We start from the raw sequence: 27,892 nt of genomic DNA on the forward strand, positions 1-27,892 counted from the left end.
GTCACCTTCCACGACAGCCATATCGGAGAAATACCAACAACTAATTTCTTAGGGAGGGACAACAGCCTGCAGAACATACCTGCCAAACTTTAAATCCCTGTTGAAATTTAGTGTATAGTGTCTAGTAAATGTATGTACAGACGACCAGGTGGCAGCTCTGCATATCTGCTCAGAAGATGCATCCCCTCTTCCTGCCCATGATGTTGATACTGACGAGTAGAGTGGGCTTTCATAGATGTAGGAGGAGGAACGTTCTGTGACGAGTAGGTGAGGCTGATAGCTTGCATGATCCAATTCGCGATTGTAATTTTTGCCGCCTTTTGCCTTTATTCCGACAGGAAATTTCAATGAATAAAATCTGGTCAATCCACCAACTCTCCCAACTCTCCGTCTGCTGGAGGTAGAAGAGAACTGCTCTACAGACGTCGAGGGTGTGAAATGCCTCTTTCGTGTTGGAGGGGTTTGTACAGAAGGAAGGTAATACATTGTCCTGGAACCTATGAAAGTTTGAGATTACCTTAGGCATAAAGGAGGGATTTAACCTTAGGAAGATGCTATCCTCCGTGATGGTCAAGTATGGCTCCTGTATTGAAAGGGCCTGTAATTCTCCTATGCGCCTTGCGGTAGTAATTGCTACCAAAAACAGTTTTTAGTGTTAAGCTTTCCAGAGCCGTGGAAGACAGTGGCTCAAACGGTTTCCTGGTCAAGCCTTTGAGAACTAGGTTCAAGTCCCAAGGAGAAACTGACTAGGGAGTCTGGGACGGATTCTAGTTGCTGAGGTTATGAATGACTTGATCCATCGATGGCTTGCCAGCTCTTGATTGTAACATGAACTAAGAGCTGACACCTGTACCTTTAGTGTACTAGGGGTGAGCCCTAGAACTAAGCAGTCTTGAAGAAATTCTAAGATCTGTGTGATATTAGGATTGATGCGGTCCAGGGCACTTAGGGAACACCAAGATGAGAATATCTTCCAGATCTTCCCGTAAATGGCGTTAGTCATGCTCAGCCTAGAATGGCTGGTGGCCCTGTAGAGTTTGGATCACTTCTTCGGAAAGGCCTTTAGCTATTAGAATTCCGGCTTCAGTAGCCAGGCCGCAAGGTTCATTCTGTGCGGGTCTGGGTGCAGTAGAGGGTCTTAGTAAAGGAAACTGGCCCTCTAGGGGCAGAAGTATTGGGCCTTCCTGAGCCATGTTCCGTAGGGCTCCGCACCAGCTTTTCCCTGGCCACAAGGGAGCCACTAGGATTGTAGCGACTTGTTCTGCCCGTATCTTCTACAGTGTTCTTGCTATCATGGGAATCGGAGAGAAGGTGTAAGCCAGATGGAACTGCGATGGATGGGAGAAGGCATCTACTCCCCACGCTCCGTCGGTGGGACTGAGGGAAAAAAGTTTCCACCTTCGCGTTTTGACTGCTGGCAAAAAGGGTCCACATCGGGATTTCCCCACCTTGACACCAAAGGCAAAAATACTGTTTGGTCTAGGCTCCATTCCCCGGAATGAACATCCTTCCTGCTGAGGAAGTTCGCCTGCTGATATGGATGACAGACGTTTCTCTGCCTAAGAAAAAATTTTTGCAGCTACCAATTTTTTGGTTGAAGAATTTCGTGCCTCCTTGGTGTCGGATGTAGAACACTGTAGTCGCATTGTCTGGGCAGTCACATATATGATGATTTGGACAAGGGTTGATGCTGCTTTCAACGCTTCCTCCAGAGTTTTCGGTTCTCTCACATTTGAGGAGCTGGCTCAGACGTCTGGGGGCCATACCCCCTGGAAGTGTGATCTCTCCACTATAGCACCCCAGACTGACTGGCATCTGTGGTGACAATTTTCAGGGAGAGCTGATCCCAGCTGACGCCCCGCCGGAGGTTCTGGTAGTCCAGCCACCATAGGAGAGACGCCTTCACAAGACCAGGAAGAGGGGTTCTTTTGGTCAGAGTATTCCGATACTTCTTTGGCTTGAGCCAAGGAAAATTGGATTGGACGCACGCTGTAAGCGAACCTAGGATGGACACTGAGTCTCCGAACCTGGAGGACCTCTGAACAAGGTTGAGTTGTCGTTCCCTGGGTAAGAAAGATGTTCACCTTCCTGAGTCCAGGAGTATCCCTAAGAACTTCTTCCCTGTCGAAGGAAGGTCTGATTTCTCCAGATTGGGGATCCAACCCAAGGACTGTAAAATCTCCAGGGACTTTCCTATGTCCTGGTTCAGGAGAGACATGGATGGAGCTCTTAGTAGGTCGTCTAGGTATGGGACAATGCAAATCCCCTGCTGGCAAATGAAGATCATTGCCTCTGCCATTATCTTGGCAAACACTCGAGGGGCTGATGACACCCCAAACGGCAGGACATTGAACTGGTAGTGGTTGACTCGGGGACCCTGGGAAACCGCAAACCTGAGGACTTCCCTGTGGTCTGGATGAATCGGGACGTGATAGTAAGCGTCCCTCAGGTCTATTGTGGCCAACACCCAATTTTTCCTATGAGGGGGTTTGCCAACTTAACTGACTCCATCCTGAATTATCTGTACTTTACCACTTGGTTCAAGGGTTTTAAGTTTATTATAACCCTGCTTTCCTGAGGGTTTTACAATTACGAAGAGGCGAGAGTAGTGGCCTCTGCCTATCTCCTCCCCTGGCTGAGTTGGAGAGGTAAATGCATGACCCGTGACCTGTGATGCAGGCTGGTCTCCCATTCGGGTCCCGGCCCAGGCTCAAGCTGCTTAGCAGCCGCTAGAAGGGCTAGTTGGCACCGCAGATTTTGCTGCTACCTGGACGGACTTAGCAGAAGCATCCGCTAGGAACCCTGTCACTTTTGTAATAGGGAAAGAGAGTCAAGAGTTTCTTCCCTGGAGGAAGTGAGGCGATCCTCCGCAGCAGACAGGGACCCGGCTACACACGTAGAGGCTATATTGGCCTTAAGGAGGGTTGTGGGGGCATCCCAGGATTTCCTGAGCAAGCTTGCCATTGAGAGTTGCCCTTAAATGGAAGAGCCGCTCTCCTGCAAGTCCACTTTAGGGACTTCCCATAAGGAGCCATCTCCGTCCAAGGGAAAGACAGATTCCTCAATTCTGAGGTGACACCAAGTCTCTCTCTGGAGGGGCCCATTACCAGACGTGAATGGGAAACCCCTTTGGGGCTTTAGGCTTCAGCCCCTCCAAACATCTCATCCTATATAGAGAATTCCACTTCCTCCTTACCGTACTAACTAATCTGGTCTCTCATTCCGGTCCCGGTCCAGTCTCAAGCTGCTTAGCGGCCGTGACAAATGTAGTCACGCTCAGCCTAGAATGGCCAGAGGCACCTTCGGAAGAAAAATGGTATTCCCAGATCTGAGGGTGGAAGTGGAACCCTCATTTTCCCAAGCATCGTCTGAGTTAGAGGTATCAAATTGGAACTGGGGAGATCGCCTTGCAGAAGTGTCTATGTCTGACAGCAAGGATTTTTGGAGGTATGCCTGCAAGGATGTCACTCTTAGGCATTGAGGGGGAGGACTCTCGAACCTCAATCTCAGTCCATCGTGAAAGGTGCGAATAACCCATTGGTTTGAGGTTATGGATTACAACAATCTATGAAATTCAAGGATCGGCCCCCGACCAGAGAACCGTGAATTCTGGGAGGACTGGTCATGGGGAGGGAGACGAAAAAATAGTTTCCTAGGTTCCGGAAGAGACTTCTTTTTATCAGTGGCTTTCTCTAGGATATCATCCAGAGCTGGGCCACATAGTTTCCCTGAAAGGGAAACATATAGACGTTTGACATAAAGTCTCCTCCCCAAGCTTTCAGCCACAGAGTTCCGCCCGAGTCAGATTCCACAGGTGCCGATTAGCACCTAGCAGGAGGGGGCTGTGGCTGGGAAAATGTCATCATAGAAGATTGGACTTCTTGTCCGATGAGAGTTTTTATACTGTCCAGTAGGGAGGGCTGCTCTGCACATAATACATCGTCCGTGCAGGGCTGACAAAGCAGCTCCTATATGAAAAGGGAAGCCTGGAACCACAATTGGTTTATTCCTTTTAGGGTCAGAGGCCTTGTCTCCCTACAACCAAGAGAGAAGGCATACTAAGCCAGCTACGAGACTACTCTGGACAAAAAAGGGGGGACCCACCCCGCTTACAGTAGGAGGGTGACGCTGTGTTCCGCAGTAGCAGGCAGTAAGGGTTTGTCGCCGTTCATGGTCAGTCTGCCACAGTCACTGTACAGATAACGGCCTTACCCGGACGCACCCAGACCAGGATTAGAATAACCGAGGTCCATCCAGCGTGTTGTGTGCTCCTCCTCTCCTCGGTCCATGGGTGGGGGTCATTTCAGTCACCCCTCCCCACAGCTGAATTCTCCAGCTGCTCAGCGGCTGCCCCTGCACACTCAGCGGTGCTCCATTCTGGTCCCGGCCCGCCTCATGCTGCTTAGCGGCTGCATGATGAGAGCAGCCATGCTCAGCCCAGAAGGACCGTTGGCTGGGGCCCTGGACCACGCCCGCAGTCCGGTAACTGCAGGCCGCTCGTGCGTTCCTGCATGGCACGCAGGTGGAAGGCAAACCGGAAGTTCAGCGCCAGTCCCGACACCACTTCTGGTGTGCACGTGCGTGCAGCCCCGGATCGCATGCCGCATGGGGAGGACGACGCCGGGGAGCTCCAGGAGGACCCCGGCCGCACAGCAACGCCCTGCTTTACCTCACTGAGGAGGCGCAGGAGGGGCGGGCAAGGGTCCCGAGGACCACCAAAGTGGAGACGGGAGCAGCCTTCCTACGGAGGAAAGCAGAGCTCCCGACCGCTGACTGTCCGGCGTTACAGGTATCTGATGTTGTAGTGCCTCCGGTCGCCGGCCACGGCATCACTATCAGGACCTCTTCATGCCCCATAGGGGACAGGAAAAACACTGGAGATAGCAGGAATGGGAGGGTTATTTAACCTCTTGTGCATTTCCTGTCCCCCATTAGGGTGGGGAGACATCCTCCGATATGGCTGTCGTGGAAGGTGACTAGAGAAAATCAATGTTGCCCAGCAACAGCCCCCAAACTTGAAAGATCTGGAGAAGATCTGTATGGAGGAGTGGTCAAAAATCCCTGCAGCAGTGTGTGCAAACTTGGTCAAGAACTACAGGAAACGTCTGACCTCTGTAATTGTAAACAAAGGTTTCTGGACAAAATATTAAGATTTGTTTTTCTATTGTATCAAATACTTATTTCATGCAATAAAATGCTAATTAATTATGAATCATAGAATCGTAGAGTTGGAAGGGACCTCCTGGACCATCTAGTCCAACCCCCTGCTCAAGGCAGGATTCGCTAAATCATCCCAGACAGGCGTCTGTCCAGCCTCTGTTTGAAGACTTCTATTGAAGGAGAACTCACCACCTCTCGTGGCAGCCTGTTCCACTCATTGATCACTCTGTCAAAAAGTTTTTTCTAATATCTAATCTGTGTCTCCTCCCATTCAGTTTCATCCCATTGCTTCTAGTCTTTCCTTGTGCAAATGAGAATAAAGATGATCCTTCTACAATGTGACAGCCCTTGAGATATTTGTAGACAGCTATTAAGTCTCCTCTCAGTCTTCTCTTCTGCAAGCTAAACATTCCCAAATCCTGCAACCTTTCCTCATAAGACAGGGTTTGCAGACTGGTCACCATTCTGGTTGCTCTTTTCTGAACTTGCTCCAGTTTGTTGATGTCTTTTTTAAAATGTGGCACCCAAAACTGGACACAGTATTCCAGATGAGGTCTGGCCAAAGAGGAGGAGAGGGCAATAATGACTTCACGTGATCTAGACTCTATGCTTCTGTTAATACATCCTAGAATTGCATTTGCCTTTTTTGCTGCTGCATCACACTGTTGACTCATATTCAGTCTGTGATCTATTAGTATACCCAAGTCTTTTTCACATGTGCTGTTGCTTAGCCCTATTCCTCCCATTCTCTATAAGCTTTTTTTCATTTTTATTGCCCAGATGTAGGTCTTTGCATTTTTCCCTGTTAAAAACCATTGTTTGTTGCTGCTCACTGCTCCAGTTTATTTATATCTTTTTGAATCCTCTCTCTCTCTTCTCTAGTATTAACTATCCCTCCTAGCTTTATGTCATCAGCAAATTTAATCAGTTTACCCTCAATTCCTTCATCTAAATCACTGATAAAGATGTTGAACAATACAGGGCCCAGGACAGAGCCCTGTGGTACCCCACTTGAGACATTCTTTCAACTGGATGTGCAGCCATTTACGACCACTCTTTGGGTCTGATCACTAAGCCAGTTATGAATCCACCTAACAGTTGCCTTGTCCATTCCATACTTAGTCATTTTTTCAATAAGGATTGAAGGTGAAGTGATAAAATTACAGACCTCTCCATATTTTGTAGGTGGGAAAACGTGCAAAATTGGCAGTGTATGAAATACTTATTTTCCCCACTGTATATGGAGCTATTACACAGCCGTTTGGCTCACATGAAAAAGAGAAACTGCACAAATTGATAATTATAGTGTAATTAAGCACAGTTTATCATTACAATAAAACAAGATGATTTATTAGGGATCTATTATAAAGACATTGCACAAGCTAAATTATTGAAGTATTTTAGGCTGAACAAAAACAGTTCCAAGGGTCGGGTTCAAGTGCTCAGTGTGAGGTACAGAATAACCCGACACTTCATGTAGATGTAATCTCATTCTCCAAGAGAATAATGATAGAAGCCTACAAACACATAATGACAATACTTGCACTACAGTCACAGCTTTGTGACTCAGGTAATGACATTGCTGGGGATTTTCTGCTACTTTTTAAAGGATAAAAGCCACTGCACTTTACGGTGCTAACCAGGTGAATGATATTTCTGGAATCTCACACATGTTACTTAATTTTTCCTTGCAGATTTAAATCCTCAGAGCATTTTTTTCAAATCTTCAACATGTCAATTCTCTTTTTGTTGCAGGGTTTTTTTTTACCCAAAAGAAAGGGGGAAAAATACTTACCGTAATCATCAAAATACACATAAAACTGTCAAAAAATGCAACTGTTTTCCACAATGTTTTTACTATGAACACTCATTTTTGCTGCTCCCCTGAGTATTTTTATTGTAGATCCACCATACAGCTCTAGAGATCTACACCTTTTTATTTAGCACTAATTTTTATGGCCTTCACCAAAGAGGAAGTGCTCACAGGGTAATTTTTAGATCATCCAAAATATGAGCCCCCAGAGAATCCTGCGAACCACACCCCCTCGTAAAGATAATAAAAAGTAGCGCTAAATAAAAAAATCCATATCGCTGGAATCATTGTAGATTTAAAAGTCTCATCATAGGGTCAGTTCACACTTGGCGTTTTTCAGCGTTTTTTCAGCGTTTTTCAGCATCAAAACCTGATCTCTTGGCAGGAAAGATTCAGAAAAAAAGGCATGTTTTTCTTGTTTTTTTTCCTGCGGTTTTGGCATGCTAGATTTGCCTCTTGTGCATGCTGATAAAGTTTAGCACTAAAATAAATAAATAAGTCCTATACCATAGAATCAGGTTTTGGCACAAAAAAAAAAAAATGCAGTAAAACCTGATTGCTCCAAAGCACAAAAAAAAACAAAAAAAAAAAAAAAAAACACAACACACATGTGTGCATGAGATTTCTGAAATCTCAGATTTTTCTGATACTGTAAAACAGCTAGAATTAGCAAAAAAAAAAAAAAAATCCATACAAAAAACGCCTAGTGTGAACCTCGCCTTAGTAGAAAATCTGGCCACTTTTGATCTGATGACAGGACCTCTTAAAAGTTTTTTTTCAGGGCAATTTTTGTTTTGCCTTTCAGCCTTTATGACTTTTTTTTCCATTTCAAATGTAGTGCACGCTTTCTTTTTCTGGTGGCGCCGAGTGAATTTGGACCCTTTGCTACTTCTACACCCCCTCCATTAGTCACGTCCCTGATGCCCCAGTCATTCAACATCTGCCTATCGCCTATAGTTATATAGATGGACATCACACAACGTCGCAGATGCTATACTAAACCTTACCGCTTGAGCCATACTACATTACAATGCACCACCCTACAATAGTGGTAGCGTACAATCTGTAATTGGGTCCACACCTACCATGCAGCATTTATAATATGGGGGTCTTTATGTGGAAGGAGGGCTTTTTTGCCCCTTAATGCACCAGGGCTGGATGCTGCTGCTACCACTAAGGCCTCTTTCACACTTCAGTTATTTGCATCAGTTAAAATCCGCCAAAAAGGCAGACAAGCGGATCCGTTCTTAACTGATGTTAAGACGGATCCTGAAAATGAGGAAATTTAAAGGAACCGCTGGGAGAGAGAGAGAGGAGAGGAGAGAGAGATATGGCGGGTCTTGACTGATTGTCAAAAACGGAAGTGTGAAAGAGGCCTAAGCCCTTACATGTAAGCAGGCTCGGGCTGGCCCATAGGGTAACAGTCGAATCCCCCCCGGTGGGCCCTTGTGCAGATCTGGGCCTCCAACCCCACTGTGTGGGTAGTACAAGGCATAATTCACTTGATTCACTCTGTACAGAAAAAAAAGCAGCATCTCATCATTAATTTAACCAAACTGCCCAGGTTATCATCATTATTATTATATAGGGATATAGATAAATTTGTGAACAAGGGTAGTATAATATTTGTATGTAGGTGAAAAGTGGGCCCCCAAAGCCAATGTTACTGGTGGGCCCTTGACTCCCCAGTCCGACACTGCATGTACGATACATTGTGCAGTAGTCTCTTTAGAGGAACATCACGGGAACTGTTGGCTAGTGTTCTGTGTTCCAGGAAATGAGTATGTGTCAGGTGGCCGATCAGCTGATGAACGATTGCAACACAGAACCCAAAACCACTTCTCATGACCTCTAGAGTCAGTTGTAGAGAAGGCCGTCATTTGTAGCTGTCAGCAGAGCAGATTGTGCACTCTCGCGTTACATGACTGATTCCGGGAGCAAACCTTATATCCAGCAAATAACACTGTAGTTTTCTCAGGATGTTCCAGTTAATTTCAAAAATGAAAATAAGTGAGTGATAGATCCGGACGATGCTTGTTGTGCATTAATAGGAAATTGTTACACAAAATAAGCTTAAGTAACAATAACCATTGAGAAAACAAATCAGACACAAATTGTATCAATTGGGGGTCATGAGGATGTCTGTGCACGAATAACACGGACTGGCTGCAGGACTCTCAACGTAAGTGTGACATCACTATGTGGCTGTCACTCTTAGGCCTCTTTCACACATCCGGTGTCAGGGGTCCGGCGGCCTGCAGCGATGATACCGGATGTACATGCGGCCCCTGATGCGGCTTGAGGACATTTAAAGGAGCCGCAGCACCGGGGGTCGAGAGAGCAGCCAGAGAGACAGCGGGGGACGAGAGAGCCAGCCAAAGAAAGGTATGGAGGGAGGGGGAGAGGGAGAGGGAGAGGGAGAGGGAGAGGGAGAGGGAGAGGGAGAGGGAGAGGGAGAGGGAGAGGGAGAGGGAGAGGGAGAGGGAGAGGGAGAGGGAGAGGGAGAGGGAGAGGGAAGCGCGCCAGGCACTTGTGGGGTTAAAACTCACAGTGCCCAGGCATGCGCAGTTGAAAAAGCCGGTCCGGCGCTGCAAAAAAACGTTGCAGCCAACGTTTTTTGCAGACGCCGGACGGCGCATGTTTGCCGTATCCGGCAAAACCCGGAGGCGCCGCATGTCCATCCGGCATGATGCGGCGATCATTACATTCTATGTGAAAAAACCGGATCCAATTCCGGATCCGGTTTTCACAAATTTCGCCGCATCATGCCGGATTTAAAAAAACGGATGTGTGAAAGTAGCCTTAGGGCCAAAGACCTGCAGACATTCCGTACATTGCAGTCCGTGACCGGACAGTATTGCACGGATGTTTGCATGAGCTTTTGGTGCCACGCAGAAGCAGCTGGCCACATCTACGCTTCCATCACAGATTCAGTCAGTCACAGGAATTTCGGGGAAAAAAAAATACTGTGAAAACCCCACAGGATCCTATTATAATTCAACCAAGGCTACAGAGCTGGGAGTTGTGGAGTCGGTGTCCATTTTGGTGGAGTCGGAATCAAATGGACCAACTCACACTCCTAAAATATACAATACATTGGGTGCAGTAGTACAATGTAGGATGTGCTGTAAATTTGTTCATAAAAATTTGGGAAAGTTATGAAATGTCCTATAAATGTATGTTCTGTTCCTGATCCAAGGATCTCTGCTTTTAATTAAGATGAATCTGTGCTGCACTTTATGTACATGCTCAGTAGTGACCAGTGCTGTGGGATCGTAGATGAGATGAATCTGTGCTGCACTTTATGTACATGCTTAGTAGTGACCAGTGCTGTGGGGTCGTAGATGAGATGAATCTGTGCTGCACTTTATGTACATGCTCAGTAGTGACCAGTGCTGTGGGGTCGTAGATGAGATGAATCTGTGCTGCACTTTATGTACATGCTCAGTAGTGACCAGTGCTGTGGGGTCATAGTTGAGATGAATCAGTGCTGCACTTTATGTACATGCTCAGTAGTGACCAGTGCTGTGGGGTCATAGATGAGATGAATCAGTGCTGCACTTTATGTACATGCTTAGTAGTGACCAGTGCTGTGGGGTCATAGATGAGATGAATCAGTGCTGCACTTTATGTACATGCTCAGTAGTGACCAGTGCTGTGGGGTCATAGATGAGATGAATCTGTGCTGCACTTTATGCACATGCTTAGTAGTGACCAGTGCTGTGGAGTCATAGATGAGATGAATCAGTGCTGCACTTTATGTACATGCTCAGTAGTGACCAGTGCTGTGGGGTCATAGATGAGATGAATCTGTGCTGCACTTTATGTACATGCTCAGTAGTGACCAGTGCTGTGGGGTCATAGATGAGATGAATCAGTGCTGCACTTTATGTACATGCTCAGTAGTGACCAGTGCTGTGGGGTCGTAGTGGAGATGAATCTGTGCTGCACTTTATGTACGTACATGCTCAGTAGTGTTGTGGAGTTGGGGAAATCGAGGAGTCAGAGGTTTGGCTTAAGGGTACTTCACACATAGCGAGATAGTTAGCGAGATCGCTGAAACGTCACAGGTTTTATGACGCAACAGCGACCTCGGCAGCGATCTCGCTATGTGTGACACATAGCGGCAACCGGCCCCCACACTGCAATATCGCTTTTCGTGCTCGAATGTCCTAGGCCAATTTTTGATCGTTGGTGTCCCACTGGCCAGCATGCATCGCTGTGTTTGACGCCATAACAACGACGAGCGACCTCTTTGGCGACTCAGAACTCAGGGATGCAGGCGCGATTTTGCTTTGTCTTTTCAACGCCCCCTCAGCTCCAATTGGTGGTCTCAAATTAGGAGCGTTTCCTTTTATAGGTCAGCTGTCATATGTAATTATAACATTTAACATGTACAGTTATAATAATCACGTGTCGCCGTGTCAGTGACTGTGGATTCATGAATAAATAGCGCACTAGCGACTAAGACAGGGACGCTGAAGCAAACCGCAGAGGGGCATGGAAAAGGCAACGCTGAAGCACGCCTATCGAAGTCTGAGTCGTCAGAATCGCTGCTGTGTGACAAGGTCCCAACGACCGCCGAGGTCGTTATATGGATCGCCGTATCGTTGCTGCATCATTGATTAGATCTGCCTTTTTGGCAGCTTACTAGCGACCATGTAGCGACGTACCAGCGATCCTTACCAGGTCGTATCGTTGTCGGGATCGCTGGAGCGTCGCTATGTGTAATGGGACCCTTACCGACGCCACAGCCTTGAATTCAACAAGGATCGAAAAAACGTATTGATAACGTCTGGTTATATCAGTTTTGGTTTTCTGTTCCTACGATGGACAGAGAACCAGAAATGTTAAATGGACTGCAAGTACAGTCACTCTGTGCACCATGGCGGGGCCAATCATTTATGCCATCCCACCTGCTTGTTTTCCATCCATCTCTGCCCTTCTCTGGACCTATGAAGCCAGATCTCTCAAAGAAGGGGGGTTGAAATAGAGGGAAAAGAAGCAGGTGGGGAGGGTATTTAAAAGATTGAAGCTCTGAGCATTGGGACTATTTGAACAGTCATCTTGTGCTGACAGAGTCCCCTTAATGCTCACATCAACCCATTCTCTGAACCCTTGTTGGTTTCACCTCTCTCACCAATGCTGGAATCACACCTTTAGTTTTTGTAGATTAGCTTTTATATGCAGGTATTTCTTTTTGCACCAACCCTCTTTCCATTTACGCTTTTTTCCTTAACAGTTATGTGCTCATATGGTTTTTTTTTTTTTTAGTTAGCCATTTAGAATGCAACAGTAATTTTGCGCAATTCAACTTTTGCAAGTTTTTAAAAGTCTCTTTTTTTGTGCATAAGTTCAGCAATCTCCCCTTACAACATTTTTAAAAAGGATGCAACTTTTTGCTCCAAACTGATCATTTTGAAAATATCTGATAAGAAACTTTAAGTTAGGGTACTGTCACACTTAGCGATGTACCAGCGATCCCGACCAGCGATATGACGTGGTCAGGATCGCTGGTGCATCGCTAAGTGGTTGCTAGTGAGCTGCCACACAGGCAGATCTCACTAGCGACATCGCTGGGGACGGGGGTCGCTACTTACCTGTCAGACGAGGCAATCCTGCGTCCTCCCGCCCGGCTCCACGCGTCGCTCGTCGTCACAGCAGGAATCGCCGCAGGAAGCAGACGACGAGAAACAGTCCTGGAGGTTCTTGCGCGATCAGCGATAACCAGCGGGGGAGCGGGTCGGAGGCAAGTATCACACACAGCGATATCGCTAGCAATATCGCTATAACGTCACAAGTTATAGCGATATCTCTTAGTGTGACAGGCCCTTTATTTTGACATCATTAGCAATGCGTGAACGTGGTCGGATAACGGGTGTTATCTTGGGCGTGCTCAGATAATATGTTCGCGTTCCCACAGCTGCAAGTTTTGTGGCGATAGCCACAACATATGCGGGGATTGCCAAGTAGGAAATCCCTGCACATGTTGCAGCTGTCTACCGCCACAAAACATGCAGCTGCGGGAACGCGAACATATTATCCGAGCACGCCCAAGATAACACCCGAGCATGCTCAGACAACACGATATCCGAGCTCAATCACTCATTGCTAATTATTATTGATTTAGGAATGAAAAACTATAACGACAATTACTCTTTAAAGAGGTTGTCCACTACTCGGGACAACCTTTCTGAATCCCTAAGTTTCTCTCCAGTAAAATACCACTTCTAGTCACCTATGGTACCGGCGCCGTTCCAGCATTGTTGGCACTGGCTTTCATGGTGCTTGCCTGAGATTATTAAGTCACAAAATCCCTACAGCCAATCACCGCTGGCTTTATTCTCCTCTCCTATGGACGTAATTGAGATCTGGATGGAGTGAGGGCTCCCTCTAGAAGTCTCGATTTGGCCAGTCAGTAAAAAACACGGATCCTTTGCACAGGAAAAACGGGATGGCTGTTCGTGATGAGCAAACATGCTGGGATAAGCTGTTACCCGCGCATGCTAACCGGATTGTCTTCAGCATGCTCTAATATGTACCCGTGCCTGCATGTTTCATGGCTTTTTGACAGCCTTATCAGAGCACCTTATCCGTGCATGTTCACTCCTCACTAGTGTCTATTTAACAGATCTGGTTAGAATCACAAAATCAACTGTTTTGCCCTCTAGTGTGTAGATAATTTATGACCTTGTATGAGAATCCAGCCCTTCATGGGGATGAGCTTACTAGTAAGATCCCAGCTTGTCTCAGGCACACCCCATCATTTTAGATAACCTTTGATCATTGAAGGGATCAATTCCTTTAACTCAGGAATCAGGCTGCCTGAGATAAGAACTGAGGCTAGGTCAATTAAAGGGAAAAAAAAAAAAAAGTCACCCATCTATAGAATTAACTGTAGTAATAGTAGATCAGGCTAATTTGCTGTTTTTTTGGGAAGGGCGATTTTTAGCTATAGCATTTTTACAGCGCAGAGGCTGGGTACACGTTACCTTTACGCACTTACAGGACTTTACGTTGTAAAAGTGTGCACGGTAATGTCACATCTTTATGACATAAGCCACAAATATTAGTATACCAAAATAAACATTCACCGTATATAAAACAAACACTGAAGACAAGGTAGCACATAAGCCTGGTATTGTAAATTCTTAGGCAGACATCAAAAAGAATCGTACAAAATTAATTCATCTTCCAATAAGAAAAAAAAAAAAGCTCCATCATCACAGATGCAAGAATCAACTTCCTTGTTTTTAGATTCACTTCTATATAAAAAATAAACAGTTTCGCACATGTTCCTTTTTAGGGTTTACTCCAGTCTCCAAACTCAGAACAGTGTCTCTCAGAAACAGAAAATATTGGGATTGCAAATATGCCCCTAATCCTGCAGTACTGGGTCCCCCCAAAAAATAAACCTACCGCAAAATCAGCACCAAAACTGCATGCCCCATCCCACCTGTACTGTCTTTACATGAAGGAACGGATCCGGATACTGAGACTAGGGGTCCGGCTGTAGAGGTCAGTGATGAAAATTATAAATAACAGTTTTTCAGAAATAAAGCTTTGAAACCACATGCAAATTAATCTACAAGTGCATCAGAGGTTTGTGTGGATGCCCTCCAAGTGTGCATGGAAATGCCCTCAATGGACTCCCAGGCTACATAGGTTACAAATTAACTCAAAGATGCCCTGCCACCTCTCTCATAATAGGTCTCATAGGCTAGGTTCACATTGCGTTAGGGCAATCCGTTAAACGGATGCGCTAAAAAAAGAGCCCAAAATAGTCTTTGTGGTGTATTTTTGCCATCGCGTTAACGCATGTGTCTGCGTTAGGTCATTATGCGTGTGTCTGCGTTTGCAATAGAGTTCTATGGCAGAACGAATGCTTTCGTTCACTGTGCGTTCGCCGTACCGGATCCGAAAACATGTTAGTCCGCGTTGGAAGGTGCGTTGTAAACTAATGGACCACTGCAAGCGCATGCCGATTTTGACATGCGTTAGGATCCGTTACACCAATGGAAGTCTATGGGTGCGTTAACATGTCCGCTACATTGCGTTAGTGCTGCTTAAAAACGGATCTGTTACATGGATTGTCCTAACGCAAAGTGAACCTTGCCTTACTAAAATACGTAATTCACCATAAAATACCGTAATAATTCTGGAGCATTTTTTGTTAGGTGCGGACTACAGAGCAACAAGTGCTGGATCCAGGTGGGTGCCAGTATGAGTATTTTTTATTTTTATTTTTTTTTTTACACATTCCATCACCCGAGCAAAGTATTTTTGCTTGGGTAACCCATTTAATTGGACACAAAAAGTATAAATAGAAAAATGCAAAGAACATGATCAGCAGCACATCATAATGTTTGCAATTAAAGATATTTGGAAATGAATACAGTTTATGGTGCAAGTAATAAATAGCAAATCATACATACTGTACCCACTGCGTGTATATGCGCTCAGTGTCTCCATGTACGTGCTAAGTTCGCTCTGTATACGTGTATGTGTACTCCATTTCTGTGAAGGTGTGCTCGCTCAATGTCTATGTGCACACACTGTCTGTACATGCTGAGTGTGCATGTGTGTGCTCAAGGTCTGGATGCAAGTGTGCGCATGTGAACCCTGTGTGCATGGTCAATGTCTATGTTCATGCACAGTGTGCACTTATTTCCTCTGTTATTACAAAAATGGACACACACACTACCATTGGTGGAGAGAGTGAAGCAGTGTCACTTAGAGGGGCAAATGCTGAGCGACATAGAAAGTGTAACCGATAGCAAACAGTGCATTTCCCCAAGGAAAGGGAAAAGGCTCATACAGCTTGAAGATTGTGAGCCCTCGCGGGCAGGGTCCTCTCTCCTCCTGTACCAGTTATGACTTGTATTGTTTAAGATTATTGTACTTGTTTTTATGTATACCCCTCCTCACATGTAAAGCGCCATGGAATAAATGGCGCTATAACAATAAATAATAATAATAATAATAATAATAATAATAATACAGCAGACTGACATCTGGGGAGGTTACAGACTACCATACAGTGCGTCTTGGTAGAGCAACATGACCCCATAGGGAACTTTGCTCAATGAAAAAAAAACAAAACAACTTTCTATGATACTATAATATGTATAGTAAGCTACAACGTCCCATATAACCACGGAATAGGTATATAACAATAGAAGACTCCAGCCCACATTAGTCCCCATTAAAGCCACTTACACTACGCTGTAGTCCATGTCTGCCGAGTGTCTCACAGTCGTGCACATTAGATATGGAGCTCCATTCTTCTGAGTGCGACCACCAACAGCACCAAATGACTTATCATACCAGGTCCAGATAAGATCAGGGGGCTGTAACATCATCCCCCTATAGAGTAGGGTGTTACTGAACTTACCTGGGGAGGCTGTGCTTAGGTCTTCATTGTCCTCCTGTTTGCATGGAGGACAATGTGTCTGCAGTTGGAGAAAGGGGAAGCAGTCAGGGCTCTCTGCATTGTTTCCAAAATCAGGAATTGTGTTGAATTGAAACTAGCCCTGAGGCCAATAGGGCAAGTGTGTTTTGTAGATGGCCTTGAACAGAAGATTTTACTCAGTGGGAGACAGACAAAAAAAAAGTATCAAGCTGACTAGTTTCACAACATCACATCTTTAACCCTTCACATTTACAGTACGTACAATAAGAGGAATGCAGGAAAAAGTCAGCAAATAAGTGATGGACGATTCCACTGCGATGATTACATCCGCACATGAGCCGGCTGCAAAGATTAACACATCCGGTATACAATATGATTGTATCCTATTAGGCAAAATGGAAAGCTGGTCAACATGTGCCATTCAGCCACACAACACAAGCTGTATAGTCTGTCAGCAACATAGGAGGATCATTATCACCAGAAGATTAAGGGTGTTTGCACACGTAGCAGATGCTGCTGTGGATCCGCAGCGGATTTGGCCCTGTGGATCCGCAGCAGTTTCTGCTGCATTGTACAGTACCTTTATAGTCAATGGAAATTGAAAAACACAGTGCACATGCTGTGGATTTGCTGCGGTTTTAAATTTGCAGCATGTTAATTCTTTGTGCGGAATCCGCTGCGGTTTGACACCTGCTCCAAGACTAGGGGAAAACTGCAGGCTAATCCACAGGTAATTTGACCAGCAGATTTAGTCAAATCCACGCGTAAAAATCCGCAGCACAATCAGCAATGTGTGCACTCACCCTAAAAAAAAAGAAATTCTTAAAGAGGTTTTCCATGCAAATGATGTACTGCCCTACATTGGATAGGTAATAAATGTCTGATCAGCGGGCGGTCCACCACTCAGACACCCACGATGTTTAGAACAGGGGTCTTACTCCCCATTACAGTTGAGATTTAAGGAGTTTTCTGGCCTTTAGACACAACTCTGAAGCCACTATGACTGCAGACTTGTGAATCCTCACATAGCACGGACTGGTGACAGGAGTGAGCGTATGCGATTTGCAAACTCCCGGCCACATTTAGACTAGATGTGTCCGGCCTTGCCCCATACACTTGCGGAATCTGCTGCGGAATTTTCCACGCGGATTTATCTAAATCCGCAGGTCAAAAGACATGCGGTTTATCTGCGGATTAGCCTGCAGTTTACCTGCGGTTTTCCCCTGAGGTTTGACACCTGTCATGGAGCAGGTGCCAAACCACTGCAGAATCTGCACAAAGTAGTGACATGCCGCGGATTTAAAACCGCAGCAAATCCGCGCGGAAAATTCCGCACCGTGTGCACTGCGGTTTTCAATTTGCATTGCCTTAAATTGTGCTGTACACCGCAGCAGAAACTGCAGGGCCAAATCCGCTGCGGATCCGCAGCAGAATCCGCAATGTGTGCACGCACCCTAATGAGCACTTGGGCTCATCACTAGTATAGAGGAGTCAAATTTGGTGAAAGATTCCCTTTATGGTATGTGCACATGGTGCAGATTCTTCTGCAGTTCTGCAGCAGATTTGGCCCGGCAGAACTGCAGCAGAACTGCAAGTGATGTACAGTAACATTTAAGGCTATGTAAAACAAAGACCGCTGTTCACATGCTGCAGATTTTTCCACGCAGATTTGGTGCGGATTTAAAACTGCAGCATGTCACTTCTGTGCAGTTCTGCTGCAGTTTTACATCTGCTCCATTATAGAAATCCGCAGGTGTAAAACTGCAGGGGAAATCCGCACAAAAACTGCACTAAATCTGCAGGTAACACGCAGGTCATTTTACCTGCGGATTTAGCAAAATCTGCACAGAAAATTCCACAGCAGAATCTGCAACGTGTGCACTAGGGTGACCGGATCTCATATGGGGGGGGAAAAATGTCAGAATCTTGTTCGTCTGGACCCCACAAAACGATTCCCCTTTCCAGATATTGAGAGAGCCAAAATTTGAGCTCGATCAAACGACATTAACCCGTGCCGCTCGTCACTCAAAGTTTGAAAAAATCCAAATTGAGGTATTTTAAGATTTAGGTATTTTGCATAGTCTGTTAGACTATAAAGAATGTGACAACAACATTGCAGAAATAGCCCTGACCAAGTTTTCGAACCATTTGTGGTATTTGAATGCAGAGTTGGTGGGATTATCGTTTTTTGATCCCACCATTACAGACAATGAAAAGTTGTTAATGGCTAATAAATTGCTCAGTAGCACAGATGAACCATCAGAGCACGCTAACCTACATGAGTTGATAATTTTACATAGTTATCTAATCTATTCTAGAGCTTTTGTTAAAGTAGTTTTTGAAACGTCAGAATATAATGCTCGGCATTTGCTTACAACTTGCAGGACATATTGCTTTTGTTCTTCATCTTTTGTCAGAAGGTCGTTTAAAGTCGGTTACTTCCTACCTCTTTTAATTTTTCTTTCCTAACTTTTGGATTTACAACCCTAGCGTGCTCTGATGGTTCATCTGTGCTACTGAGCAATTTATTAGCCATTAACAACTTTTCATTGTCTGTAATGGTGGGATCAAAAAACGATAATCCCACCAACTCTGCATTCAAATACCACAAATGGTTCGAAAACTTGGTCAGGGCTATTTCTGCAATGTTGTTGTCATATTCTTTATAGTCTAACAGACTATGCAAAATACCTAAATCTTAAAATACCTCAATTTGGATTTTTTCAAACTTTGAGCGACGAGCGGCACGGGTTAACGTCGTTTGATCGAGCTCAAATTTTGGCTCTCTCAATATCTGGAAAGGGGAATCGTTTTGTGGGGTCCAGACGGACAAAATTCCGACATCGATTTTTTGCGGTCACCCTAGTGTGCACACACCCTAAGACTATGTGCACACACTGCGGATGCGCAGCAGTTCTGCAGACAGTGTACGGTACAATGTAAGTCTATGTGACTTACAATCCGCTGTGCACATGCTGCTTTTTTTCAACTTCGGAAAAGCTGCGGTTTTGAATCCGCAGAAAGAATTGACATGTCAATTCTTTCTGCGGATTCTGCTGCGGTTTGCCACCTATTCCATTGTCCAGGTAGCAAACCCCAGGGGGAAACCGCAGGCGATTTTACCTGCGGATCCGCAGATACAAATCCGCAGCGTGTGCGCACACGTTGCAGATTCTGCTGCGGATCTGCAGCGGATTTGGCCCTGTGGATCCGCAGCAGATTCTGCCGAGTTGTACAGTACCATTAAATGTACAGTACCATTATGAGAAATGAAAACCGCAGTGCACATGCTGTGGATTTTCTGTGGATTTTAATCTGCAGCATGTCAATTATTTTAGTATGTGCACACATTGTGGATTACCCTGCGGATTTTTCCGCCCAGATTTGGCTAAATCCGCAGGTCAAATGATCTGCGTTTAACCTGCAGATTTAGTGAAGATTTTGTGCAGATTTCCCCTGCATTTTTGACACCTGCGGATTCCTATAATGGAGCAGGTGTCAAAATGCTGCAAATCCGCACAAGGAATTGACATGCTGTGGATTTAAATCCGCAGAAAATCCACGTGGAAAAATCCTCAGCATGTGCACAGCGTTTTTCATTTCTCATAGACTTTAATGATACTGTACAACGCAGCAGAATCTGCTGTGGATCCGCAGGGCCAAATCCGCTGCGGATCCACAGCAGAATCCGCAACGTGTGCACATACCCTCTGTGCGGATCCGCAGCGTTTTGCACCTGCTCCATTATATCCGCACAAAATCATTTGACCTGCGGATTTAGCCAAGTCCGCGCTGAAAAATCTGCAGGGTAATCCGCACCGTGTGCACATACCCTTAAACTAAGTGGTACATTTGGTGCCCCCACCCCATTGTGTTTTTTTATTCAGTTTGCCCAGGGCACATGCGTGAGCAAAAAGCACTCTTATTTTCTAGTAAAATTGATTTAGGCTTCCATCACAGCGGGGTGGGTTTTACCCTGCTAATTTTTGTGACTAAAAAAAAAAATAAAATAAAATAATAATGAAAAAATGCCATGACTCACTTTTTTTTTTAACCAAGTGTTTTTAGGTCACAACATTTTAGTTTTTTTCCCCTATTGTAAACTACAAAAAAAGCCACACCCAGTGCAAATAATGATTACAAATGTTTGTTTTTTTTGTTTGCAAATTTAGAGAACAAAAACAGTTAATCAAGCCTAAAACTTCTGTCTACAGCATGTTGATAATATTGATAATCATTAAATCTCTGCTCTCTTTGGAGTTTTGGTGCATTTTTTCTTTGTAGACTTCTGAAAATTTTTTTTTATAAATATATAAAAACGTTGCATTTTTAAGAGCAGGATCAAAGATTGTCTGCACTACTGTACTAATAAAAAAAATGTTAAAAACGTGGCTTCATATCTGCCCAAGACTCACACCAAATAAGCAGGGAAATGCATAAAAGAAATGCAGCAAACACGCAATAAATCAGAGAAGATTGATACTGTGTCCGACTGGTGTGGACACCTGCAGAAAAAAAGCAGCAGAAAGAGCGCAGCATTTATGCTGCATGTGAACACTGCCTCAGCATTACAGTTTTATTACATTTTTTATGGCTTTAGTAGAGAAAAAAAAAAACAAATCATGCCATTGTTTCTATGTAATTTACCAATTCCCATAATAATATGATCGCTACGTTGTGTGGGTCATTACAATTACAGAAACACCAAATCTGTCCATGTTATGTGCTGATTTGTGAAATTATTTAAAAATGTTTTTCATTATTTTCTAGTAATTTTATAGACTTAAAAAAAAAAAAAAAATCTTATTCCCCCTCTAGAATACAAATACATCCATTATACTCAGCAGTGCATGTCTATCAGTATAATCTACCTGTAGTCGGAGCCTGCAGTACAGATAAAGTACACAAAATGCTGCCAGTGACATCACTAGAGCTTGTGGTTTAGCAGCTTAAAGCACCAGTGTCTGTAATGTTGTGGGTTCAAGACATGGGAGACTCACTGAAAAATTTTTTTAATACTTTTATAGGATAAAAAAAATAACCTTTTTCTTCACCTCAGTGCCTGCAAAATAGAGGTCAAGATAACCAAAATCACCCATCACTGGTAAAGCAAAAGCCTGCGGACACCGAGATGTGAGTTCAATTACTGGGAAGACCCGATCACAGGAGGGGAGAGAATAGCTTAGTTACTCACCGATAACAGTGTTTCTCGGAACCCATGACAGCACCACGGAGAGAGGGGATCCGCCCTTCAGGGACAGGAACCTACAGATAAAAGGGCGGTACCTCTCCTCCGCCTTCAGTTGGTTACAGAGCATCAGAGGGTCTCCAGGTTAGTTAGACAACAGAAATATATACACAACATTATAATACTGCTTACTTATCAAAGCACCGTGCCTAAACAGAAACACTCTACTATCAGTAAAACGTGCTCACCATACTCGTGAAGGGGAGGGGAATAAGCGGGTGCTGTCATGGGTTCCGAGAAACACCGTTATCGGTGAGTAACTAAGCTATTCTCTCTCACCCATGACAGCACCACGGAGAGAATTTCAGAGATTGGTAGCTTAGGGAGGGACCACCGCCTGAAGGACCCTTCTCCCGAAGGTCAGGTCAGACGTAGAGGCTAGATCTAGGCGGTAGTGCTTGAAAAAGGAAGAAGGTGTTGACCAGGTGGCCGCCTTACAGATTTGTTCTATTGATACCTCAGATCTTTCAGCCCATGAGGTCGCCATTGCCCTTGTGGAATGAGCTCTCAGCCCCTCTGGGATGGTATTCCCGCTGGATGAATATGCCAGGGCGATCGCATCCCTTATCCACCTTGCCAGGGTACTCTTGGATGCTTTGAGCCCCTTCCGAGGACCCTGGAAACACACAAAGAGACCCTTCCTTCCTACATTTTTTGGTGGCCTCTAAGTATTGTACTAGGCACCTTTTAACATCTAAAGTATGGAATTTTTCTTCCCCTTTATTTTTTGGATTTGGGCAGAAGGAAGGAAGGACTACCTCCTGGGACCTGTGGAAATGTGACGACACTTTAGGTAAATAGGCTGGGTCCGGTTTTAGGATGACTATCGTCTAAAATTTTTGTAAAAGGAGGCCCTGCTGACAACGCTTGAATATCGCTCACTCTTCGGGCTGATGTTAGTGCCACCAGAAGCACAGTTTTGAGTGATAGGATCTTTAGGGTTGCCGAGTGAATTGGTTCAAACGGAGGGCCTGTCAGTGTTGAAAGTACAAGATTCAGGTCCCATGAGGGTAATCTTTGACTGACTATTGGCTTAGATCTGGTTGCGGCTTTAATAAACCGTGCTACCCAGGGGTCACCTGCCACATCATGGTTATAGAGGGCGCCTAACGCCGCTATTTGTACTTTTAATGTGTTGACCGCAAGACCCTGTTCTAGGCCCTTTTGTAGGAATTCTAGGATTTTATCAATCTGAACCCCATCCTGAACCTTTTCCCTAGAAGTGGATAGGAATTTTTTCCATGTTCTGCCGTAAGCTCTCATCGTAACCGGTTTCCTACTTTTTTGTAGTGTAGTTATCAGGTTTTCTGAAAATCCCCCGTCCCTCATCAGTGCCCTCTCAAATTCCATGCTGTTAAATGGAGGTTCGGTGCCTGAGGATGTAGCACTGGGCCCTGCGATAGCAGGTCCGGGAGATCCGGTAGGATCCAAGGGTCGGTTACTGAGAGCATTCTTAGCCAGGAAAACCAGGTTCTTTTGGGCCAGAAGGGGGCTATCAGTATCATTCTTGTCCTGTCCTCCCTGACCTTCTTTAGGACCGCTGGGATGAGCATGATTGGGGGAAAGGCATATGTTAGACTCTGTGTCCATGGGAGGATAAATGCGTCCAGAGATAGAGGATTCCCCCTGGGATCTAGGGAGCAGAAGGTGTCTACTTTTTTGTTTTTGAAATCGGCAAACAGATCTATGTCTGGGGTCCCCCACATTTTTACAATCTGCCGAAAAATGGACTGCTTTAGTACCCATTCCCCCTGTCGTAACTGGGTGCGGCTCAGAAAGTCTGCCCTCTGATTCTCTGTACCGAGGAGGTGTATGGCTGTCAGAGATAGCAGGTTTGCCTCCGCCAGTTTGAGGATTTTGGCGGATGTGTCCATTAGGGCTTGGGACCTGGTTCCCCCCTGATGATTTATATAGGCTACTGTGACTCGATTGTCCGAAAGGATGCGGACATGGTGATTCCGGAGTAGGGGTAGGAAGTGTGTTAACGCATAGCCTACTGCTAGAAGCTCCTTTTGATTTGAGGAGGCTTTTAGTTCTTGATTTCCCCATACGCTCTGAGCCACCTCGTTGTTCATGTGTGCTCCCCATCCTGTGGGACTGGCATCTGTTGTCACTATGCGTGTTATCTTTGTTGTCCAGGGGATCCCTTTGGACAGATTCTCCTGGCTTTGCCACCAAGCTAGGGAATGAATAGTGCTTAAATTTAGGGTAATACGACCCTCTAGGTGTCCCCCTATTGATGCCTGGTTGGCCAATACGTCCCACTGGAGATCTCTTGTGTGTAACTGAGCCCATTGAACTGCTGGCAGGCAGGCGGATAGGGAACCCAACAGTGACATAGCCTTCCTTAATGTCATGGAGGGATTTTGGATTGCTCTTGCTGTAATTTGAGCGATCTTCTCTTTTTTGCGGTCTGGGAGGTGACACTCCTGAATGCTTGAGTCTAATGTTAGGCCCAAGAATTCCTGTACCCTGCTGGGCTCCAATCTTGATTTTTTTAGATTTAGAAGCCAGCCCAGGTCTTGTAGAGTGCTCATCACCCTGTCTCTCTGTTCCCTGCATTTTTGAGACGAGCTGTCCACTATTAGGAAATCGTCTAAATACGGGATTATTATTATTATATCTTGTTCTCTTATATGAGCCATCATTTCCGCTACTATTTTGGTGAATACTCGCGGAGCTATCGATATTCCGAACGGCAGGGCCCTGTACTGGAATTCATTTTGACTTTTATTGAGACGGCTAACCTTAGATATTTCCTGGAGTCTTGGTGGATAGGGACGTGATAATAAGCGTCTCTGAGGTCCAACACTGTCATGTAGCAGTTTGGGAACAGGACTTTGGTGGTAGATTTGATCGACTCCATTTTGAAGCTCTGATTCTTGACATATTTGTTTAGTTTTCTCAGATTTATAATAGTACGAAAGGTGCCGTCTGGTTTGGTCACTAGAAAGAGGGGGGAGTAGAACCCTCTGCCCATATCCTGCCGGGGAACCTCCTGGAGGACTCCTTTTTTCACTAGGCCTAGGACCTCGCTTTCTAGCGCTTCCTGTTCTCGCATACTGGATCTCAGCGGCGTTGTTACATATTTTTGAGGCGGGAGAGAGAGGAAGTCTATCCTTAGGCCCTCCTGGATTAGGTTTATTAACCATGGGTTTGTTGAAATTCTCCTCCAGGCTGGAAGGAAAAAGGATAACCTTCCCCCCACCCTGGGCGTACTGTCACTTGGAGGGCTTTTTGTCCCGGGGAGAGTTATTAAAAAAGAAGCCTCTATCTCTTCTTTTGTCATCCCACTTTTGTTCCCTTGGTGGTCTTCTCTGAAAAAACCTCTTATTTCGAAAGGGCCTCTTAAATGCCGCTGGCCCTAAATTTTGGAATCCTTTTTTCTTGTCCCCTGCTTTCTGGAGGATGTCGTCTAACGTTTCCCCAAAAAGGAATTTCCCTTCACAGGGGATTGAGCATAGTTTCATCTTGGTCTGTAGGTCCCCTGGCCAACTTTTAAGCCATAGTGTTCTTCGGGCCGCATTTGAAAGTGCTGCCGTTTTGGACGATAGCCTGACTGAATCGGCCGATGAGTCCGCTAGGAATGCAGCCGCTCCCCTTATTACTGGGATAGAATCTAAGATCTTATCTCTAGGTGTCCCTTCCCTCAGTTGTTTCTCAAGTTGGTCTACCCATACCATTAGGGCTCTTGAGGTACATATCGCCGCTATCGCTGGCCTGAGGTTACCCCCTGCCGACTCCCAAGCCCCCTTTAGAAAGGTATCTGCCTTTTTATCTAGGGGGTCCCTGAGGGTACCCATGTCCTCAAAGGGAAGGGCGAATTTCTTTGATGCCTTAGCGACTGCTACATCAAGTTTAGGGGCTTTATCCCAAGACGTAGATGCCTCCTCCTCAAAGGGATATTTTCTTTTAAGGGAAGGGACCGTAGTATTTTTTCTGTCTGGCTTATCCCATTCTTTTTTGATTAGACCCTTGACAATCTCGTTTAGCGGAAATACTCTCCGTTTTTTCTGGCTTAGTCCACCGAACATTATGTCCTGGACTGTTTTATCCGGCCTCGGGTCCAATACCCCCATGGTAGACCTTACAGCTTTCACTAGTTTGTCTACCTCTTCTAGGGGAAAACAATGGCGTCCTCCTGTTTCCTCGTCTGAGGATGAGGAGCCGAATTTTGAGAATTTAGACGAGATTTCTCCCGATGTGGAAGAATCTGACTGGGAGGTTTCTACCGCGTCTTTTTTCCTCGTTTTATCCTTATGTTTAAGGGATTCGAGGGCACTCTGGACCTCTGATTTAATTGCGGCCCTTAGGTCAGATGCGAAATCCGGAGTCTCCTGACAAACAATTTCTTTTGTACAGGACTCGCATAGTTTTTTCTCCCATGATACCGGTAGGGGTTTTGTGCAAGTGGGACATTCCCTGTTCTTTTTTGCCTTCTTTTTTCCCTAATAAGGGAGAGGGATTTGTATTACAACGGTGAACATTCACGAAGATCACTTACCCCAAAAAGGTGCGCGGCTGCAGGTACCGGTTCGGGAGACGGAGTCAGGTCCTGTATAGGCTGATCTCCTGGTGGCGTTTTGCTCCTCGCTGCTGACGTACTACGCCGCGTGGAGTGACTGCTGGAACGGCTCTCCATGCTTCGTTCCTTCTGTCGGTGGTGGTGTTGGAGGTGCTGCTGCTGCTTCAGCTGCTGCCTGGCATGCTGCTCCTGTTGCTGGTCGCTATCCTCCATTATCAGGATCGCTTCCAGCCAGGAGCTTCTGCGCCTCACCACTTTTAAATTTACCGCCCCGTGACGTCACCGCTCCACCTGCACGCGCTGGACGGGGATCGCACTCCTGCGCATGCGCCTGGTCCCGGGACCTGGAAGTCATCTTCTCTACTTCCGGGGCAGCGGCCATCTTGGTACTCTCCGTACCATGGCGCTGCCCCCCTTCCATCGGGCCCTGCAGAGCCCCGATCTCCTCTCCAGAGCGGCGACTCCGGCGTTTCCCCCCGCTCACCTGGCAGCCCGCATCGGCCCCGGCGGTGGCGGCTTCGGGTACCGCACCTGCCGCAACAGGGGCCTCCCCGCTGCCGATCCTCGGACAGGCCGGCCCCGGCTCCATTAACAGGTACGCCGTACTGTGGGTCCCTCCGTCAGGGACAGGAACCCAACTGAAGGCGGAGGAGAGGTACCGCCCTTTTATCTGTAGGTTCCTGTCCCTGAAGGGCGGATCCCCTCTCTCCGTGGTGCTGTCATGGGTGAGAGAGAAAGTAAATATTTAATTTATGCACTCAGCAGACAGAAGCAACCCCACACCATCAGGTGCCAGCGAGTCACTGCACAGAAGCAGGATGAAGACACTGCCCATAGAAGGATCCACAACAGCGTGTGTGCAAGGTACCACAACTGCACATCACTGGTATTATAATTAAGTCAGGAGGCAGAGATTTGTTCCGGGCATCACACACTCTGGAGCCTTTAAGAAATCATTAACCTAAAACAATAAAACCATTTCTTCACAACTAAGACAGCAGCTATGAGGCATACAGGTGAGACTATTTTAACCATTTTATTACCTGTATGCCCATAGTAATAGCTTGAAAGCATCCAGGGGGTGACAGAGTCCATTTAAACAAGGAAATTGAAGATGGGATCTAAGCGTGTATTTTTGAGAACCTACATAAATAATTAGCCCAGGAGCAAAAAGATGATTGGGCGTTTCATTTTAACGATGATGGGTTAGAAGTTAGATCACCTAATCCATTATTTTTCTTTGAAAGTCATACTTTTCTCTAAAGGCCCCGTCACACTAAACGAGGTCCCAGCGATCCCACCAACGATCCGACATGATGGGATCGCTGGGACATCGTTAGACAGCCCCAGCGATCAGGACCAGCGACGCTGGACGCTGGTTTCTAATGTAAACGTCGGGTATCCAGAAGCCGCGCGACTCCTGGATACCCGCTGTTTACCTTGGAAACCAGCGTGTACGCCGTTTCGACGTTTACATTAGCAACCAGCGTCGCTGGTCTCTCGCTGCCACATGCAGCGATGCGCGCTGGGCAGCGGGAGACCAGCGATCGAAAAACATCCCAGGCTGCTCGAGCACAATCAGCGATAACCGGCAGGGGGGCGGTCACTGATCCCAGTCACACACAGCGATCTCGCTAGCGAGATCGCTTAGGCCTCTTTCACACTTCCATTTTTTACAATCAGTCACAATCCGCCAGGTTTTGAAAAAAACGGATCCTCAATTTTTTTTGGAGT

The 27,892-nt window shown here is 45.8% G+C and overlaps 1 protein-coding gene across 7 annotated transcripts in view; it reads right to left on the reverse strand.

The window, feature by feature from the left end:
* Nucleotides 1-27,892, reverse strand: part of RBM47 (RNA binding motif protein 47) — a 226,242-nt gene that overhangs the window by 63,300 nt on the left and 135,050 nt on the right. The window contains exon 1 of one of the 7 annotated variants that reach the window (XM_073561124.1): nt 16,368-16,542. The exons of 5 other annotated variants lie outside the window; for them this stretch is intronic. Coding sequence is in view for 1 of the 2 variants with exons in the window: in XM_073561125.1 (XP_073417226.1) it covers nt 16,193-16,209 (17 nt within the window). In the remaining variant the exon portion in view is untranslated. Of the gene's footprint in view, nt 1-16,192; nt 16,216-16,367; nt 16,543-27,892 lie in introns of those variants that run through there. One more of the 7 variants, XM_073561125.1, reaches the window with a different exon arrangement.

The sequence above is a fragment of the Dendrobates tinctorius genome, unplaced genomic scaffold, assembly GCF_039654945.1.
Source record: "Dendrobates tinctorius isolate UK_male_01 unplaced genomic scaffold, ASM3965494v1 ptg000314l, whole genome shotgun sequence".
NCBI lineage: Eukaryota > Metazoa > Chordata > Amphibia > Anura > Dendrobatidae > Dendrobates > Dendrobates tinctorius.